This window comes from Egretta garzetta, unplaced genomic scaffold (assembly GCF_000687185.1).
Source record: "Egretta garzetta isolate BGI_Z169 unplaced genomic scaffold, ASM68718v1 scaffold32, whole genome shotgun sequence".
Classification (NCBI taxonomy): domain Eukaryota; kingdom Metazoa; phylum Chordata; class Aves; order Pelecaniformes; family Ardeidae; genus Egretta; species Egretta garzetta.
In genome coordinates, this window is record NW_009259035.1 from 968,128 (window position 1) to 986,298 (window position 18,171).

Here is an 18,171-nt window from a genome sequence, read left to right on the forward strand (position 1 = left end):
TTTTGCACCCATTTGAGCAACAAGAAACTGAGTGGTGCCTCGTGGATGACAAAAAAACAGCAATTTGAGAGGTCACAGAGGAGAACTTGCAACGTGCAGGCCCTGTGGCTTCCACCCTGTGGCTTCCAGTGACCCTGCTTATGTCACTGCATTGCTGGGCAGGTGCGGGATTAGCAGGAGCCTATTGAAACCACTGTGGCTTGGCATGGGTGCAGGGTTTCACCTTGTCTAGGGTAGGGTGCAAAAAAAAAGTGTTGGTTTCTGTATGGTTTCCTCAATAGCTAAACATTCGAGCTGCTAGTTGTGACAGCTGCCGGTTGTGACAGGACAAGGGGTAATGGTTTTAAACTAAAATAGGGTAGATTTAGGCTAGATATAAGGAAGAAATTCTTTACAGTGGGGGCGATGAAACACTGGAACAGGTTGCCCAGAGGGGTAGTGGAGGCCCCATTCCTGGAAACATTGAAGGCCAGGTTGGACGGGGCTCTGAGCAACCTGATCTGGTTAGCGGTGTCCCTGCTCACTGCAGGGGTGTTAGTCTAGGTGACCTCTAAAGGTCCCTTCCAACTCAAACCATTCTATGATGTCTGTTTTTTAAAGGTGTTTCTTTTGGAGATATTTATTAGCGGGAAACATAATTAGTCCTCCAGTTTATATATGTATATAATCTTTGCCACCTTCCTGTGCAACAAAGCTTGTTCCCAGAGTTTGTCTTTGGCGACATGCTACTAATAGGTAATAAAGGGCTTGTGTCCTTTTTTGATTTTTGTTACTGTTTTGTCCTGACAACCCCCCTTTGAAATGGCCCCACACTGTTTACCTTACTAGTGTAAAGTAGGTGTGAATGACTAGCATTCTGCTTTCGCTGTCTCGCCTTCTTTCCATCTGTTTGCAAGACTCTACAGTGGAAATGGCACAAACACTCGCGGGGAAACATTCTTCCCTGAAGAACATCACTCGAGGTGGATGAGTTTGCTGTACTTCCCTTGCTTGACAATTCTCTTATTCCTTTATTTACAAGCCTATTGAAAATAAGTGAGCTTTTTTGCGTGTAATATGCAGTTACACTGCCAAAATGTAATGGTAACGTAAATAGGTGTTAAATAAGCCCGTTGGAAATTTTTGCAGGGTTTAAGAAATGTTGTAGTTGCATCTTTTTAAGCGTTATCAGTGTCTTAAACTAATTGTGAATGCAAGTAACTTAAATTTATGGTATGTTCAGCTTATGCATGAAAGTGCATAAGGGCAGTTGCTCACCTTTGTCCTGCGGGTAGGAGGCGTGTATGCAAAGTGGTAGCTGAAAGGTGAAAGTTCACAAATGCTTGTGACTTACTAAACACTCAGACATGTAATTAGCACTGTTTTATTGGAGGACCAGAACACAGGAGACCGTGGAATGAAGAAGTAGTATTTTCCCCTGAAGCCAGTCCTAGTTTTGCTATGCCCAGATCCTGTAGGATGAAGCCAGCTAAACTAATCTAACAACCTGCTGCTGCTAGCGGTGTGATCTCTTTCATGGATGCGCACTTCTGCTCTCTCATGTGTATCAGCTCTGCTGCTTGTCCAACTTGTTGGTGAGTGAAGTCGCAGAAGTTGTGGTTTGGTGGCAGCCTGGGCTGATCTACCTTGGTGGCTGCTGAGGCCTCTCCTGGAGGCCTTGTGCTTGCTAGAACCCGCACCAACCTGTTCTGGTGCGTTGGCTGAGCAGAGAGCTATTTTTCTTGTTCTTTTCAGTGGATAGGAGCCTACTGATTCAGCTCTCTGGCTCTCTGGAGTGGTTTTGTAAAGGTTCTGATGAATGTTGAAGCTAGCACAGGTGAAAAACTAGGAACTTGCAGCTGGAGGGATGTAAGAGCCAGGATGCCAGTCAGCAGTTAGTTTGGCTGAGGTTGCTGCAAAACTACAGCCTGAGAGCTGTTAGAGATCTGCTCCTGTGTGGGCGGTGTTATTTGGTTGGTTGGGGGGTTGTTGGGTTTTTTTGCTGGACTGGGTTGAGGGCTATTTTGCTGGTTTAATGAGCTGAAGAGGCGTGCTGAAGCACTAGCCAAGAGCCAGACCTGATGTTAAAGCAGGGAATGAAAACTTGGAGATGTGAGCAGGTGAGATGGGCAGAACCATCCTTGTCCATGGAGTAGTCGTACATAGCACAGCTGACTTGTCTGCCTGTTTTTACCCTACTGCATGTCATGATGATGGAATTGTTTTCTCTGAATTCAAGGAAGCTTTTTAATGAGCATGTTCTGGAAAACCTTCGAGAAGATACTAAGTAGAGCAATTTGAGACTCTCCTAATGAAATGATTTTCCCCTTCAGAAAATGCTGATTGTTTGCTTTTATTTATTTATTTATTTATTTATTTTGTATCTATAGTTTTTTTAAGTGATAGGGAGGAGAACTAGGATACATTCGTTAAAAACTGAGAAGAATAGAAGTAGCAGCATAGGACCATTAAACTGAATCACCTGGTCACCTGCTGTGGGAAAGGAAGACAGTCTTGCTGGAAACCTTTAGGTTTTTTTACTGCAGCATAAATAAGTAAAATAATGTGATTGATTTCTACCCCCCTTGTTGCATATTTCTGTCACATACATTATTGTTCAGGGAAGTAATAGAGAACAGTGGATTTTTACTGCATTTTTTTGGTTTAGAATGTTAGTATTTTTATTTAGTTTGCTTTTAATAAAGTGGAAACAAAAAACCCCAACCAACCAACAACAAAAAACCAAACTAAAATCCTGTTTCTCCATGGGCTCTTTCCAGCCTAACTTTGGACCTTAATCTGGTGTGCTTTCTTATTTTGACTAGCTTTTTGTTCTGTGACTACTGACTAAAATAAGTGGCCTTCCAGGAAAGTTTATAGTGAATATAGTAAATCTTAGTTATTAACTGCATTGGTTAATCGTGTGTCCTTGCCGTCGTGTTGGGTCTGAGGGAATATCTCAGTATCCTGATGTTATCTCTATCTGTATTATTTCACTTTGAATTCTGGTCAGTGTTCCTTGAGAACGAATAGCCTGTTATGGATGTGGAAGAGGTTTCCTTACTTAAAAATAAAAGAAGATTGCCAAGTATAGAAGTCAATAATGAAATTTATTTGAGTTTACAATGAAGAGCTATTGTGATTTGTACTTTCATGTGTGATTAAAAGTACAGATGGTCAATAATATAGGGAAAGGCTTTTACTTAATTTAATATTGCTCTGTTTTACATATCACAAATGCTTGTCTGTGGTTTGTTCCCACACAGTGGCTGTAAATTTTGCACATGAGTTTTGTTACGCTGACTGAAACATCTCTGCTTTTTTGTTAGCCCCCCCAGCACCCCTGCTTTCTCTTTCTTTGTAGTATTTCAGATGTTTTCTCGAACTTTTTCAGCTCTAGTGGGCAATTTTAGATTATGAGTGAAATCATCTATTTTTGGTTGGTTGACTGACTGAGTGCTTTGGGATTTTTTTGGCCAAAACAAAATCTAGTTCAGAGTTGGATCAATTCTTTACACTCCCACAACTCCCACATCAAACTGGCTCTGGCTTGTTTTGGAAGCTGAGAACAATGAGCTGTGTCCAATATAACAAATTAAGGTTGAATATTTCACTGCTCAACATGCTGAGAGGTTATGGGGGTACATTTGTGTACTGTGTCTGATGAGATTCAATGAACAGTAATTTGCAGGCATCATGGACTTTTTACAGATAAATTAAGAATTTGAAAGATGAATGCTCAGCAGTTGTTCCCATGTTAATGCAAAATATGTGTTTGGTCTTAAGAAGTAAAGAATAAGATGGTCTGAGATTCCTCATGAAATTCTTAAGTCTGAGACTGATTAAGTGATGATGTCCTTTAGGGTTCGCTGGATCATAACATGAACAGCCTGACCTTAGTACTTCCCAAGGGGTGCCAGTCACCCTGGAGCACAGAGAAAGCGTGATTAGGGAAAAGGCGGCTCCAAAAGTTGGTTGCTGTGTTCTTAAGGTCTTAACTAAGTCTTGTATTTAAGAAGCAGAAAGATCTGCATCTTACAGAACAGAAATCAGCATTGTTCATCCGGGAACTTCTTTGTCTGCATGCCTGTGTCCTTCAGTGCTGATGTGGAAATTGTTCCACTTGTCCATAGCGAGAGTAACCATTTATTGTCTATTATGCAGAGAAGAAAAAAAAAAAAAATCCTAATAGAGCAGATCAGCTCTCTTGAATAAATGCATAAGGTCTATCTATGATCTTCTAGTCTGTCCACGTGTACACAAGAAGCCTTTAAAACGAGGACGGAGAGGAGAGTTAGGGCAGGGGAATGGGTATTTGCTTTATTTATTTGTTTAATATGTTGGCTCACGAGTTCGAGAAGCAGTAGTGTTGATTGCCAGCTGGGCATCTCTTCCCTCTTTCTCCTGGGATTCAGTCTGTTTTGGTTTTGTAGTTTCAATGCAGGCTCAAGGGCTTCCGTTTTAATAATTGCTTGACACACCACCACAGTAAAACACTTAAAATTCAAAGAGCACAAATAATGTAATTCTTCTGTAATAATCTCTAAGTGGTGCTAATATGTTGTATCAAGTAACTATTAAAAAGATTACCTGATTAGGCCTTCTCCGTAGCCCGTTGAAGTTACTGCACGCATTTCTGCTAAATTTTGTAGTCTCTGAATTCAGTTTGCTTGAGGTAAATACAAGATACTAACTAAAGCTTTTGTGGAAGTTAAATAAAGTAACCTGTATGTGGAAATTCACCAACATGTCTTGAAATTCAAGTGTATTGTCAGTGGCAAGAAAAAAACCTGCTTGTAGTTAGTTGGCCAAGAGTGTAGACTGCAACACAGAGAATGTTGTGTCTTCTGAAGAAATGACCCTTCTAAAAATGAAGGCTGATCTAAGGAAAATAACTGAATAAGTTCTGATAGTCAACAGGGTGATTCCCTAGCCAAGGAAACTGTAGAAGGACAAATATTAATAATAAGTATTATTAAGTGATGAAATAGACCTTCTTCATTTAGATTATAGCCAAAGCAAGGCACAAAAATATATCATTGCATAAGGATTGGTGAGTTTGCAGCCAAAGAGAATAACCCATTGAGTTATGGTTGCCCAACTGTGTTGCAAGCAATCGTTTTCTGTCAAGGTAACAAAACGGTAAGTCAGGGTTGCTGCATAAAGAATGGGGATAGACAGCAAAGAGCACAGTGAGTCGTAACCTCATTGCAAGAAGCTTTTGCCATAGTGGTTGTTGTTTACACATGGAAAAAACTTTAATATTTGTAAATAAATGTGTCAATATTTACTTTTGACAATACAGCCTTGATTTCAAATCTGGAAACAACAGAGAAGCGGTGTTGACGCTCTCTCCATTAAAAGTTGATGTATTTCTGCATGTGTTTTTTCAGTAAGTATCTCATACAATATGTGCAGTATGAAAAGAAATTTTATTTTGCTAGCACTTATAGCCATTTGACATCACTTTCTGTTGACGCTTATTGCCTATTGTTAAATGCAGTGCTTTACATTTCACATAGTTTAGTGTCTTTGCTTTGATGATTTTTGTGGTTTTGGCCATGGAAGCATTGGCTGAGAGGGAGCTCTGGGGTCACCTAGTCGAGCCTCCTGCTTGAAGGAGGACTGTTGCCAAGCCTAGGTCCATACAGCCAAGGTTTTGTCTAGCTGTGTCTTGAAAAGTCTTCCAAAAAGAGGGGGATTTGCCACCTCTGCAGGTAACCTGCCCCAGTGCTGCACTACCTCCTAGTGAAAGAATTCTACTTCTTGTTTAACCTGAACCTCCCAAGCCACAGTTGTGACCATTGCCCCTTGTAATATTGTCCACTAATACCAGGAAGAGTTTGTGTTTGGGATCTTTGTTGCTACCCTTCAAGTAGCTGCGTGCTGCTGTTACATAGCTCCTTTGCCTCCTCTTTGCCAGACTAAAGAAGTCTGGCCCCTTCAACCTTCTCATTGTGCAGTCCTGCCTCTCTTATTCAGGTTCTCAAACTGTACAAAAATGGAGTGGAAGTACTGGCTTCATTGCTGGCCAAGATTTTTACTCTTCTCTTGAAAAACAGCATGCACCAAAGTTACTGAAGCATTCCAGCAGCAGACTTAGGAAGACAATATATCATTTGTTTATCTGTGGTTTATGTTTGGCAAACATCCTTCCCTTCAGTGAAGGACAAAAATAAATTTTGCGGAAAAGCGTAGATTTAGTGGTTGACGGCACATAGCAGGAAAACTTCCTTTTTTCCCTTCAACGTTGTATGAATTTTGAAAGACACTGGGTTTTATGGATATTGATATTTTTAAATTGACCATCTGATGTAGTGTTGTGTTACAACACCACCTGAAGCAGTTAATGTAAGTCAGTAGAGATTTGTATGGATTACATGTGTTACTCTAAAAACATCAATTTGACATTCTGACTTGAGAATTTAGGATCTCCTTGCAAGATTTAATGGAATTCTCAATAAGATGCTTCAAAGATGAACTTAATTGGTTTATGAAGTCTTGCATCTGTTACAAGACAAATCTATATCTGCTTTCTATGTATGTAGCTGTATTTGGGTCCAGCTTGAAGGGCTGGATGAAAGCAAGGATGAAAATGTTCACACCGTAGTAGAGGCTGAATGCAACAGATCTTACTGTTAATTTTCTTTCCTACCTTTTCATGCCTTTTTTCCCCCTAAGCTTTTTAAGAGGTTGTTGTATTTATTTTGTGTGTGAGTCATCACCTCAGTCAGCTTGTTCAGGCTTTTGGAGAAAATGTGGTTGGACCAGAAGATGCAGAAGATTTCAGATGTTTGACACTGTCACTCCTATAACTAATAGGGTGAACTGCCTTAGCCTTTCAGAGCTGTAATGGTAGCTCATATGTGCCCCATTGTGCAAACTCAAAAACATGTGGAACAAGAATTTTATCATTTTGATGTCCTTAGGAACATCATACTGGATCAGCCAAAAGTTCATCTTCTCAGGTAACCTGTTTCTTACATTTGCCTACAGATCTCTTCAGGCAAGTATGAAAGAAACATCTCCTAGGATTTAATTTTTATTTCTAAGAGAGATTCCTTCCCCTCTGCAGTCAATGTCTTAGCATCTTCTTGGAGGCTGCATATGAAAGGCCATGCTAAATAGTTGCCAATGGATTAAACTTTCACAAACTCAATTCCTTTTTTTAATCCACTTATACTTTTGATCTTCAAATCTTACATGGTAGTAAGGAACACAATTATTCATTGTATAAAATCAGTCACTACCTTTTACATGCTGGTTGGTATTTTTATTGGGTATTCGTTAGTTCTTGAACGATGATGATAAATTTCTTATCTATATTTTGCTCTTTAAATATGGTTTTGAGCATGTTGATTTACACTCTTAAAAACTTAGGTAAATTTTCAAGCACTGTGTTTCCTGCAAAGGGGTTTCTGATCCATTCCCCTAGACTGAATATTGTATGCATAAAAGAAGCCATTTGATATTTTTCTTCAGCTATAACATTTTGCTTCTACTTGTAAGAGGTAAGCTAAAATTAATACCAATTGTTTTCTTAAGGTGATAAATTTGTATTCGTCATGTACTCTATCTTGCATTAAAACCTGAGCGCTCAATATCACAGATCTGCACATGAAAATTGATTCAGGTTGTGCACATCTGTGTTAAATCATTTACAAGAATTTTTGAGTGAACAGCGTGCTGTGATGTTATTCATTATTAAAATACTGTTGGCTCATCCTGTTGGAGCGATGGGACATAAACACCAGGAAACAAGCTCAGCATTTTGATAACTTTCTCATAATAAATTGCTCCATCGGTGTGCTGTATTTTATGACTGCACTGTAAATCTAGGGTGCAGAAACTAATAGAAATGTGAGACTTGGGATCAAAGTGAAAAAGTTCTGGAGAAAATCTCTCTGCTTCCACCTAGTACTTTGGAAATGGTATTGTCGGTTGCCACAGTTCATCTGATGGCAAATGCCATAAGCTTTGTCATTTGTCATAAGCTTGTCAACCCTTGCAAGTATGTCTGAAGCATGTCTGAAGAAACACCCAGTGATCTCCAGCCTGGAATGGTGAAATTCACCTGAGAATGGAGTTTCTGAGGACAGGACACCTGCTGTAGCCTACCATGTCTGTTGTCTAAGCAGGTCAAGACAGTGCTTGGAAGAGCATCACTACTAGCATGGGACAGGCATCACTGAATGATGAGATGGGATAATGCCGCAGACCTCATGTATCCAGTACTCATGGGCATAACTTCACAATGACAAAATCTATTTTTCCATGCTGGTGTGCAAAAAGCTTGCCATAGATCACCAATATCATCTCTGGGAGATGCATGGTAGCTGCTGCCGTGACATTAGGCACGCTTCGTTTCTCTTATTGCTCTCCACTGGCTTGATGTTGGTGCATTCATTATCAAGAACTATTTAATTGAGGTGTGTCATTATAGTATTTTACTCTTGGCACTGTAGCAATGTGGAGGTACTTATTAGTGTATTTACAGAGGTTGGATGCCTCTGACAGGATCTGCAGGCTTTTTTGGTGTGTGCATAGGAGTGGGAAGAGAAGAGGTCTGGGAGCGTGTGGGAGGAGAGATATTTCTCCAAGGTACCGAAGAATTGGATCAGTCTCTGCCAAGAGCTACCGGACTACCCAGGAACACTGGGTTTATCTGTGGTAAACACAGGATCCTTTGTTTTGAGGGTTTCTGGATGCTTATGGCTTTGTCATCCTTTTGCTTGGTCATTTGAAGTTAAGTTTTATGGTTTTTGAAGCCTCTCATTGAACAGTAGGGAAACTGCTTCATGTTACCATGAGTAGCAACTGAATGGATGGAATTTGGATTTAGAAGACTGCTGCCACGATGCACTAGCCTGATGTCAAGGCTACTTCTATAATAGTTGCTTTTTCTATTGTGTATTTTCTGAGAGGCTGGAAGGAGGAGGAAGTGCAATTGCTAAACATTTGGAAAAACAAATGAGAAGGCTCTGTGAAATACTGTGATTTCTCAGGAGCCCAGAGAAAGGTGCAGTCAGCTTTTGTCTAAAGCACAAGGGCCACATGTGAAGAACGAAAGGTGTATGCATCTAATATGAGTGGTTGTTTATAAGACATTTCTTAGAATTGTGACTTACAGCTTTCATTTCGTACGCAGAGAGACCACAGTATTTTTATTATGATTTGTATATGTTTTGTAAATGGTGTTGAATTCAGCCATGTTTTCAATTTTTAAATGAAAAAAAATCATACGCCAAGCTGTGTGTTGTGAACCACACTTAATTTTGCTGGGTGTGCCTGAAGTTCTTACCGAGTGGTATAAAAGCCCTGTACTCTGGATGGGTTGTCTGCCTCTCTTTCATCACAGCAGGTGGGGGTTCTGTTCTGACTTGCTGTTTCCTTGTTGTCTCTCTGTTTTCCCTCTTTATGAAACATTGTTACCTTCTTCTCTTTTGGAGCTTGGGAGGATATCTGGGTGTTCCCCACTGGTGAAGCAAGTGGGCCTGTGTTAGGAAGCTAATGGCACTGATGTCCAGCTACTGCATCTTTCTGTCCTTGTCACTGAGGGCCTGTGGGCTAAAGGACTTCTGATGCACTCCCGCTGTTCAAATTGGCCTTCCATTTCAAATTATTATCTCAAGTTGTAAGATCCTAATTTGTGTTGGTCAGGTGAGTCTGCAGACCTTCACTTTCCCATGGACCAGGCTGATGCAAAAGACGTGGCTACAGGGAGATGAGCTTTACTGCACAGATGGGCCTTCTGCAAGAAGTGAAATCATGGTGCAAGGAATCCAGCGGTACATAGTGACTTATGGTCGGGATGGTCCTCAGGGGCACACATATGCAGATTTACACGCACACATATTACAGCAGTTAACAAAGGAGTCCGAGATACCTTAAAGGGGATTTGGTAGATGTTTTAACACTTACCTTGGAGTACATGTGGATGAACTCATCTCACACCTCAGTAAAATGTCTTCAGAATGCCAAGTGACTCATATCTTAAAAAATGCATTTTAGATGCTGATCTTTACATTATCAAATAATATGCATTAAAATATGACATGTTTCAAGAATAGACAAGTGCTGGGCTACCTGTTCTGTGGAATACTAGCTTAGAGTTACACAACTTTTAAGAATGTGCTCAAAGCTAGTAGGTGAAGGTTAGCTCAGGTTGCAACAATTTATTGGTGTATGCCAACATTATTAAACAAATCAATTTTTTACACCTTTGAATTAGATCCTTTTACGATGTTTCCAGCTCTTGTAATCTTTGTTTTATGATAAAGTGCAAGAGACCTTTTTGGGAATAATCCATTTTATGGTATTTTAGAAAAATCCAATGCAAGTGAGAAGCACTTGTTACATTCACTTTCTCCAGATTTTTTATTTCTGTGTAACTGTTGGGCAGAATTACCAATGTCACTGGAGGAAAATATTTTGTTAATAGGCTAATTTCAGATGCGCTTCTATAGAAAATCAGTACTTGCAACATAATCATTGAGGTTTAAGAATGTTCTCTTGTTAGGTGTCTTGATGTGGTCTGGGTAAACAATATGGGGATTCTTTCATCATAGTGACAAGGGACCACAAAATATTCCAAGAACGAACTATTGAGTATTTCAGTGGTATCTTAAGAGAAATAAATACTGCTATTTGCCTGGTACATTTCTTCTATTTTTATAGGGTTGTTCTTTTATGGTTGAGTGTGTTACAGTCTTTTATTCTAATAAGTAATTTTCTTTCTCTCTATGTCCTTTCATCCCCCTAGTCTCCAAATTCCTCTCAAAGTGCAGACCTATGCACTTACTTGCACTCACCATAATGTCTAATTCCTAAATTGGAAGCAGTGTCATCTCTATTGCTGTCAGTGGCTTCACAGGATGAAATAATCAAGAAAGGATTTTTCTTGTTTAAAGCTGAATTAGTTTCCTGTGATACAGAAGTGGGAATTATCTTCTGCTGATCTTGCTATTTAGCACTTTATTGTGAATCCATGTCTCATGCACATTAAATAATTCTTAACTTCCAAGTGCGTAATGCATAAGGTTACACTGGAGACATTTGTTGTTGAGGTTTGCCATCTTAACAATCAAAACATACTGTTTTGAGTAAGCAGATTCAGAAAACTTTTGTCATGGTTTAACCCAGCAGGCAGCTGAACACCACCCAGCCGCTCATGCGCTCCCCCCACCCTCAGTGGGATGGGAGAGAGAATCAGGAAAAGAGTAAAATCCGTGGGTTGAGATAAAGACAGTTTAATAAAACAGCAGAGGAAAATAATAATAATAATAATGGTAATCATAGAATCATAGAATCATAGAATGTTTAGGGTTGGAAGGGACCACTAGTGGTCATCTAGTCCAACCCCCCTGCAGTGAGCAGGGACACTGCTAACTAGATCAGATTGCTCAGAGCCCCATCCAACCTGGCCTTGAATGTTTCCAGGGATGGGGCCTCCACTACCTCTCCAATATACAGAATATGCAAAACAAGCGATACATAATGCAGTTGCTCATTACCTCCTGACCGATGCCCAGCCTGTCCCAAGCAGCGATCGCTTTCCCCCCAGCTAACTCCCCCCGAGCATGACTTCATACGGTATGGCATACCCCTTTGGTCAGTTGGGGTCAGCTGTCCTGGCTGTGCCCCCTCCCAGCTTCTTGAGCAGGGGAAGCTGAAAAAGTCCCTGACTAATCTAGGCACTACTTAGCAACAACTAAACCATCAGTGAGTTATCAACATACTTCTAGTACTAAATCCAAAACACAGGGCTATGCCAGCTACTAGGAAGAAAATTAACTCTATCCCAGCCGAAACCAGGGCAACTTTTAATTGCCCAATGGGACAGAATTGTTGGGTTGGCAAGGAGGGTGGGAAGGGTGGAATCTGCAAAGTGTTTTACATCCAAGAATAAGTATTCTTACTATATAGCATAGTAGATGGAGATTCCATCTTTTGGAATAAGGTAGGGTGTGATTTCTCAAAAATGATAAATGATTATCTGAAATGTATGCAACAAAGGCTGTTTCTGCAACACATGGTTTTGTACTGTGTAAGCCAAAGGAAATTGCTTAAATGGTGGAAATGATATCCCCCACATCAAATTATCCTGCCTGTGGCCAGGAATGCACAAATTTAGGAAACTGTCGTTCAACAGAAAAACCAAACAAACAAGCCAAAATGCCCTGCGGAAAACATAAAGAAAATGGTTCTCTTTATATTATTTTTAGAAAGCCTTTTATCATGATTGTCTTAGTCGCTCAACAGCAATATTTCTCTGTGTATATCTTAGGTCTCCAGGCATGGAGTGTGCCCCTAATTAGCATGGTAAGGGGCATGTTCTGACAGGTAAGTGTACCTACACACAGGTGTTCAAAGCTGGGGGCTCTTTTGGTCCTGGATGTGCTGGTCCGCAAGCAGGGCAAAACCCTGAGGAGAAAAATAATTTAATACATTTGGATTTTGATATGATGTATGAATGTTTATAAGGTGCTCTTTTAATACAGTGTAAAACCAATGAATTTATTCACACATGTGCAACTGTATTGCATTTACTGCATGTTGTATATCAGCACCCTATAGCAGGCAGACATACCATAAGATTGACCTCTGTTGCCTGGTTGAGGAACATGCAGAGGCTCTGTAGGCATGCTGAATCTCTGATTTGGGAAGAAAAAGACAGTACAGTGCTCTTGAAAGATAATTTCCTTTTACTGGCAATGCTGGCAACATCAGTGAAATGTTTTTCAGAAATGTAGATCTACCATTTCTGAAATGCCTAGAGAGTAAGGTATTTTGTGGTTATAAATCTTTTGTCTATCAAAAATTTGGCTCATTTGGTGCTTTCCTCATGAAAGAATCAAAAAAATTAAGTAGTAGGGCCCATCTTGAGTCGTTCCCACTGTGATTCTCGTGGTGTGCGGATACCTGGGTCTGCTTGTACCTGAGGTACATAATCTAAGTAGTACATTGCACTGATCATCTGGGTTGTCTCACATGAAGATGTGGGGATTTGTACTTTCAGGAGTTGTTCATTTCTTGAATAAAGAGCTTTAGAAACAACCATATCCTAACTTTCCTTCTTAAACAAGTGTGATAGAAGGTTGAAATGTGGTAACATATGCCAGTGCTGCATATATTTGATTGCTTATCATTCATGGCCTGAGAACAAGACCGGTTCCTGGTGTTGAGTTTGGTCTACATTCTTATAACATGGACCTTCTTGAGAAGCGGTGAGAGCTTACACAGTGTCTCCTTTCTCTCTTGTTTCTGCGTCAGCCCTGCTTGTGCTGGCGCATATGTTCACACTGATGCACGCACACCTTTGCTGTGGAAGTGGAGGAGTAACATAGGAGCAAGAATGAGGGGGTGAAAATTCAGAGTCACAAAAACAAATCAGCAGCAAGCGTAGCACAGAGAAACAGAGAAAAATAGCACTGGCAAATGTGGCCTCTGTTGTCTGGTAAACTCTTTTTTTTTTTCACTTCTATATTGTGCAAGTACACAAAAGGCTTTAAAGGTGACCATAGTTTACTGTTAATCTCTTTAGCAAGTTAAAGAATGTGGTCTTTGGATTATTACAAGCTTTATGGTGGTCAGTAGGTTTCAAGGTTAAATACTCAACCACAGAGGTTCAATGCCTTCTTAGGTATGTGTTGGGGTCCGATGTCCTCCCCTCAGCCATGTATCAGTCATGCTTAAGAGTGGAGAAAAAAGCATTACTCCAAGTATAAAAAACTGCAAGAATGCTTTGTGCTTACAAGGCTCAGTTACTGTTTAGTAGTAAAACCGGCAGGCAACCGTCATTTCATTTGGGGGGGGTTAAAATGTATTTTTTTCCCTGCTGTGTACTGCTCTGGAATTCAGCAACATAGTATAGAATTTAAAGCAAATATAAAAACTATCTGCCTTTAAAATTATAAACTTTGAGTGTGTCCTGGTTTTGTGGTCTGTTGGAGTAAAGGGAAAGCTATACATAAACCAAATGAAAAAGTTTCTTCCAAGCCTCTCATTAATCTCTCCGTGAGCCTTCTGCCTTTTAAACAACTGATAAGGGACTCCGCTGTTACAATACTAAAATACATAAATAAATGTTCAGTTTTATGGGCTTTGTTGTATAGCAGTTCCTAATAAAACTGAGTGAAATTTATAGTAGATTCTATAGAGTGGAAATAACTTGCCTTGTTCTGACTCTTTACCTGAGAGAGGTGCTAAAAAGAAGGAAGAATCGCTCTGAGCCACAGTGTGCCTTAACAGAATGGAAAGCAAAAAGATTGCAATATCAATGGCTTATTTATTGCTTAGTTATTGCTTACCTCAGTGCAAATAAAGCAACTAGCATTGAAAATCCTGCACAAATGCAGATCTTTTTCCCAGAAAATGTGCAGTTTAGTTTGAGTGAGGGCCTCATTTACAATTTGAAATGGAAATGTGGGGCTCTTGATCTAATGTGGTTGGCCTATGGGGACTGTTGCACCATTTAGCTATGATCAGCTGGGTAACAGTCAAGTTACGTGTTACTAAAATAACGGTAGGAGCCATCGCATTTCTACATGATGCCATATAAAGCTGCTGCATCGATCTTAGCATCTAGGTTTGTTAGGGCCTGGAAGATCAGGGAAGTATGCCCATTGGGGATTAATGCATTCAGATTAGGGCCAGTTGTAATAGCCTCTTTCAACAATTGTCTGTTCTGGAAATATGACTTCTCTGTATATTTTGTATTTTGGTGTTGCCAGCACTCCTTAAGAGCCCACTGTTCCCATTGCTTGGTTTATCTAGAGGTTTGGCATTGTTCCAGAAATACTGTTATAAGCATCTTGTGATACTTTTCATTATGAAACCACTGCTGTGCCATCAGGGGCTAAAAAAACCACAGATGGAGACAGCTGGTTGCTCTAACTACATGTCTTCCTGAAGAGTGTTACGATGTCCTGCCCCCTCTGGTGGCTGCTCAATTCAAGACCCATAATTAAGATGAAAAATACAGTATTTCCCAGAAATGGAAATGCTGTGTGACCCCCTCTGCTCCCTTCAGCTTTTAAAAGAGATCAGGCTGAGGGTTGGGGTTAAGAGTAAGAAGTTACCTGCCTCGGGAGGTAATTGCATTGGAAGTTCCTCAGTAGCTTTGCAGGTTTGAAGCGGCAGAATATGTGTTAACTTTCCGCTCATTTTTCAACAGTATTTCATGTTTATACTTGAATTTTTTTCTAGTGAGAGCACACTTTTCAGTTGAAGTCACTCTTAGCAACAAGATATTTTGAAGCAGCTTGCAAAATAAACAGAGAAAAACAATGGCTCTGCTTGGTGTGAGTTGCCTTTTTCCTTTTCTTTGCTTGTCTTCCAGAGACAAGAGTGAATGCCTTAAAAGCTATTGTTTTCTGCTTTGGTGGCCTTTTTGGCGAAAAATTAAGTTATTCTGAGTTTGTGGAGCAACTGAAATAATGTTGAGTCAGTTATTTTTCTCCTGATGGTTATGCTTATATTTTCCTTGAGAAGAAAAACTGTTCTGTCCTATTAAAAGCAAACAAACAAAGAATATAATTTTCCCATGCTTGAAGAGTAAGAGAATCACCAGTTAAAGAACCCTGACCCTTTCTAAAAGCAACTGGAGCATGGCATTTCTGTCTGCCGCCCAATCTTTGAATGCTGAAATAAAGCATTAACATGCCCATGCTGTTGATTAAATATACCCAGCACAATTTTGTAAATAAACACTAGATTTGCCAAACAGTTGTGGTATGAATAGTGGATCTTTGTGTCCTGATGTTTTCCTTGATTCTTCTGCAGTGCTTAAAACTTGGCACCAGTCTTCCCAATCTCAGCCAGGAGTCTTGACTTTTTCCACCTCATCTGCTCCACCTGCCAGCTCCTTGACTTCTTGCACTGTATCCTGCTGCTGAATAAGGACAATATATTTCTCCAGTACTGGCTGTATTTGTGTAAGGGCAGCAAAAGTTTTGTGGAGTAGATGCTAGCATGAAGTGGAGAAAATCTCTTCAAGTTTGGACTGCAGGAGGTTGGAGGATGGTCAGTTCTTAGATTAAGAGACTGCGAGTCTCTGGCTATGTGAATCACGGATTGGAGGTTAGGCAGAAAAGAATTTTTTTTCTGTCTGTGGAAGACCCACCTCTGTGGTGTATGTCTGTGCTATCTCAGCTATCTGAACTAGCTGGCAGAATCTGCAGTAGTAAAATTAGAGAAATGATAGCACCACACCACCTCTAGGGTAGTTGTCAGTAAATGGAGAACAGATCTGCCATGCTAGCACAAAGCCCAAACTACACGCTGTTCTGTATGGGGTTAGGGAGATGATGCTGATTTTCAATAACAGTTCATTAACCAAAATAAACTTAGAATAAAACAGTCCAGTTCTCTAGCTTGTGAGTACTAGCTGCTTAGGGATTCCTAGCCTATTTGACTACAGCTACATACGCAGTAAGGAACGGTATTACTTTAGCAAGGCAAGGGTAGGGAGGATAGTATTGGTGTCTCATCTGTGGAAGCTTGTGTCTGGAAGGTTAGTATCTGTCACTGAAAGTGGAATTTTTTTCCTGTAAATTTCCTGTGCCAGAGTGCACATTGCCTTGTTCGTTCATTGTGCATGCTAGTCAGCAAGCATTCAATGATTGCTCTAATCAGACATGCGGTTTTGGCTTCCAGAGTTTAGAATTGAAGGATATACAGTATTGTGCTAGAAAGACATCATGTCCCGTAATGTTTTATAGCAATTTCTGTCCTTGATATAGAGGAGAATCTGTAGCGTGGGATTTGATTTTCAGATCTTTGCAGCTGTGCGGTCTTCTTGCTTATTTCTGTTAGAAAAGATTGCAAAAAGATGTCTCAGTTGTTGAGGTAACACGTATAGAGTAAAAGAGAATCGGCTGTGAGCATGCACTTTTGTGACCCAACTTTCGCAAGCCAAGGGTTTGCCTGTAGAATGCAGGGATGGGATCTGCTTGGGCATGTGTTTAAATGTAACACGTGTGTGTGTGTGTGTGTGTGTATTAAGAAAAAAAAAAGTTTGGCTGTTTCTTCTGGGCTTTCATATTCTAGAGGTGTGTGACTTGGTGCTTGTACGCGATGCCAGAACAGCATCTTGAATTGCAGCATTTAAGCACTAAATTGAAAGATTCAGCTCTTTGAGTCTCTTGTTGCACTTGATACTAAATCAAATTTAAAAGATTAAGTTCACAATAACCTTAAACAGGTGCAGGTATTATTTCTACTTTAAAATGCTAACTGCGTGCTTGTAGGATTGCATTTCCCTTTGTTCTTTTCAGTAAGACCAGTGTACGTGTGGATGATGTGTTTTCACTAAGTTTAGCAGTAAATAAAATACGTAAAAACAAAGGTAATATTTCCTGTTTCAACATTTCAATAAAACAAAAGGGAAATTGGAATTGCATTGATTTCCTGATTGAGTAGTTTGCAGCCGTGTGGCTGAGCTGTAGTGGATCTGCCGACTGGAGGTGGGCTGAGGGGGATTGCTCCCAGGCTCTGTGTTTTCTTCTTTCTCACTGGTTTATTCACGCAATCTTTTTAGAAGTGGGAAAGTTTTGTCTGAATACTGCTAGTTTGCAGCTGGGTGCATAATGGAATGCTGGTAACAAGCAACAGATGGCAAGCAGATTTCAGTAGGAAGTCCTGCCTTATTTTTTTCAGTGCCCACAGGTAAGGAGGTTACATGAACAAATGATAAGGATGGAAGGAGCCATTCTGGGTCTGTTTGAGCAACTGTCGCTGCAACTCTGGTTTGAGCTATACCATGCTGTTTCTAGCTAACAGAGTAGCACCCGGTGTGATGAAATGGAAATCGCTGTGAGTCAGAAACGCAATAAATTATACACTGTGTGGCTATGACAGCTCAATAGGAGCAGCTATGGGTGGAAAAAGCATTAAATACTTCTTTGAGCAATGTTGACGTGCAATAATTTTTTACCACTTTAATGAAAACATAATCAAATGAGCACATAAAACTTGGAGAGGAAAATACTTCTTCTGTACCTGAAATAAAACTATGCAAACAAATGTGTGCTATTAAGAGAACTAATTTTATTTCAGATGCAGAGCTTTAAGGTTAAAAATGCAGTCTGTGAGTTTCAAATTTTTTTTAGGAAGACTCTTATTCCTCTGTATAGACAAGCCTTTCAGTGAAGTGTTTACTAACACAGGAAAAATGGCTTTCTGTTTAAAATA

The 18,171-nt window shown here is 40.0% G+C and overlaps 1 protein-coding gene across 1 annotated transcript in view; it reads left to right on the top strand.

Moving 5' to 3' along the window:
* The first annotated feature begins 11,558 nt into the window (after positions 1 to 11,558).
* The window catches only part of SH3D19 (SH3 domain containing 19), a 73,266-nt gene continuing 66,653 nt past the window's right edge, over positions 11,559 to 18,171 (top strand). The window contains 1 exon segment of the mRNA XM_035890401.1: positions 11,559 to 11,571. Within this exon segment, the coding sequence (XP_035746294.1) occupies positions 11,559 to 11,571 (13 nt within the window).